Source organism: Etheostoma spectabile, chromosome 20, assembly GCF_008692095.1.
Source record: "Etheostoma spectabile isolate EspeVRDwgs_2016 chromosome 20, UIUC_Espe_1.0, whole genome shotgun sequence".
Taxonomy (NCBI): domain Eukaryota; kingdom Metazoa; phylum Chordata; class Actinopteri; order Perciformes; family Percidae; genus Etheostoma; species Etheostoma spectabile.
In genome coordinates this window covers 19,587,386-19,590,580 of record NC_045752.1, presented here as the reverse complement: position 1 = coordinate 19,590,580, position 3,195 = coordinate 19,587,386, and the positions used below count along the sequence as shown (strand labels likewise).

The window sequence follows — 3,195 nt, the reverse complement described above, 5'->3', positions numbered from 1 at the left end:
GACATGAAGCCCTTTTTTTTTTTTTTAAACACAAGCGCAAACTCATCATGGTTTTATTCAGAAATGTTGTGCATCCCCTTCCATGATTAATCATTGTGGGGTTTCCAGGGGTCCGTTGTCGTGGATCCTTGAGACGACTTAATTGTGTCCTCCAAAATTAGGAAGGAATTTCTTTGACCCCATCTAATGTACAACAGCTGCTTAAATTAAGTGTTCACCGTCATAACTTGTTGTCCTCCCTCATGTAAATAATCCTTTTGATTCCTGACAAAAAATGATCAAGTGTTGGTTTGAGTCATTAACATTTTAGAGTGTGATCTGAAAGACACATATTTACTATCAGGTATTCATGTGTCTTCAGTCTCTAGATCCACAACAACATATTAGATAAGATTAACGTCACAGGCTGGTGTCCGCTGTCTTCATCTTTGGCGCACTGACGGAGTTAGGAAGGGTTGCGGTGTCCGACTGGGCGTCCCTGCAGAAGAACACGGCAGGGTTTTTACAGGCCCACATTGCCACCTCTCCTCCTCCTCCTTTTCCAGGACTTGAATTTGACAGCCGGCTGTTATTGCTCACTCCTACGCGACTCACGTAGCGGTCCCTGATCCTCTCAGCTTGGTTAAGCCGAGCCTCGCGGTTATGGGTTTGGCTGGAGAGGTACGCAGCGATATTTCTTGTCCGATAGCCCTCCTCTCTGCTGCGCCCCAGTAACATGGATATATTGGGGTTCCTCAGGGCGTAGATCAGAGGGTTGATGGCGCCGTTTGCCCAGGCTAGCCAGATGGCCACTGTGTCCATTGCCGGGTTGAACGTGTAGTCCCCCAATGCTGTAACCAACCCCATTAAACAATACGGCCCCCAACAAAAAATAATGAAAACAATCATTATCAGAACTGTGGTGGCCGTTCGCATTTCACTGTAGAAACGCAGCAAGTATGCGTACGTGGTCACAGGTCGGACTCGTATTTCAGAGAGACGAACTGTCTTACAGATGTTGTAATGACAAAAGCACATGAGGGCGAAGGGCAGTAAATAACATACAACGATAAGGCAGATGCTGTAAGCCGTCCCCATGCGTGAAGTCCCGGAGTGGAACACGTACATACAGTGGTAGAAACCTCGCTTGTGGATTTGTGAAGGCGGTCGGACCAAGAGATACCAAGGCAGCGAGAAAATGACAGCAGTCAACCACACAGCAATCAACAACCGAGTTGCTTTCTGGCGCCCTATTTTGGCCTGCGGCTGTCTGACTATGGCAAAGTACCTGTCGAAGGAGATCAAAGTCATAGTCAGGGTGGAGATGATCCCGAAGCAGGTGTTGAAGAAGCCGTTGGCCACGCAGAACCGGTCCCCGAACATCCAGGTGCCGTCTTTGCTGAACAGCATGACGAAGGAGAAGGGCAGACACAGCACGGCCGTGAGGAAGTCCGACAGCGACAGCGACATGATGAAAGCATTGGTCACCGTCCGCAGCTGTCTGTGTTTGATGATGACGACGACGACGGCCGAGTTACCGAAGCTGGAGAGGAGGAAGATGGCGAGGAGTACCAGGGCCTGAGTTGCCACGGTGATGCCCTGCAGGACAGACTTACTCTCGGCGGCGCTCAGCACCGACGGGGTCGACCCCGGATGGATCGGACCGAGATCACTCCCTCTAGGGTCTCTGAACGTTGAGAAGTTTCCTGAGTTGCCCAATGTGGCCTCTGTGGTGGCGGTCACTATGCTGGTCACTATGGAAACAACCCTAAAGAACCAAAAAAAGAAGAAGACAGAGGCAGAAATAATTGTACAATCATCACAGTCTGGATACGATATGTTCTCAAAAAATGTTTAAAAAAATAAACATATTCAATGGGGCTGTGTTTTTATACTAGTGTCATAGCTTAGTAGTTTTGGTATCAAAACCAGCTTTTAATACTACTCTGGAAAATAAAATTGTAATACATTAAACAAAATTGTGAATATTGTCTAAGGTACAGTGACGTAGCTAAATAAAAGAAGTATAAAATTGGCTAAATCTTTGACTTTGATGTTACAATATTTTGTACACAGGGTTTCGCAAGGGAAAGAGGGCGGGATCTCCTACTTCTGACCAATCAGTGTCTTTGTATTCGCTGTGCACAACACAGTCACACAGGCTAGCCAACCTTGTGAATTAACCCCGACTGGCATCTTCCAGTGAACTCCCTTGGGGGCTGCCCTGTGTCTCCTGTGACACCCTGTGAACAAACTATTACCACTTGTTAACCCTTCAAATCTCCTTGAGCGTGCACACGCACACGTCTGTAAATATTTTTTGCTGCACAGCTTGTGAAAGTGAGCCGTGTTCGAATGCACAGACTTGCAAAACGGTTTGCAGGCATCAGTCTACTCCTACATTTGAGATTGGAAATCAATTCCCCTTGCTAATTAGCTAGTTTCTCTTCTTTTAAAGGTTGAAAATGTCTGTATGTCACTGCAGCAGCTCCAGGACAGGCTGCATGGACGTTGCTGATGCCAGAGAGTCGGGGCTCCACTGTAGAAATTCCTCCTTTAGGTTGAGTGGAACTGGTGGATAACTTGCTTCCTCAAGTAATTCAACCAGCTGCTATATTGTGGAGCCACACACTGTTCGAAAATTAGCACCATCTACCAGCCAAATGCTTGTAAAATAAGCAAGTGGTTGGTGGTTGATTTCCTTCACTCACCAGCCAAAAAACAATGGTATTGTAGTGAGTGGCTGGTCAAATTTGAACATTGACTGGCCAGTTGTTCAGTTGGCAGGTGGACAAAAAAGTTAATTTTGAATCCTGCACACACTGTTGGAATTTAAAATGTTACAGCAGGATTTAGCTCCGACAACACATGCACATATGCACACTGCAAAATTAGTTTTAAAGGCTCTGAACACCCGCACAGTAGACTGGGTAAGCACGATCTGCCGGCGATTGATTTCGCCCTGCAGCTCAGGCTGGAAACTTGTACATTTTTCTATCCTGCTTCCGTTTGCGTAAATCGTATATTGGATTTTTAAATAACCAAATATTTGTATTGGTATCGGCCTTAGAAACCCTTTATCGGTCGGACTCTACTATCAGCCACACGTGTTCTGTACAGAATACGCCTTTAAATCTGACAAATAGCAATTAAAATCCCTTTAATTCAAAAACATAAAACCGTTTAGACAAAACGTCATCATGTTGAGTCGATTCT

General features: G+C 45.9%; 1 protein-coding gene across 1 annotated transcript in view; it reads right to left on the bottom strand.

Moving 5' to 3' along the window:
- Window positions 1–27: 27 nt before the first annotated feature.
- Window positions 28–3,195, bottom strand: part of gpr135 (G protein-coupled receptor 135) — a 5,591-nt gene continuing 2,423 nt past the window's right edge. Inside the window, exon 3 of the mRNA XM_032499822.1 lies at window positions 28–1,747. Within this exon, the coding sequence (XP_032355713.1) occupies window positions 400–1,747 (1,348 nt within the window). The 3' untranslated portion in view covers window positions 28–399. The remainder of the gene's footprint in view (window positions 1,748–3,195) is intronic.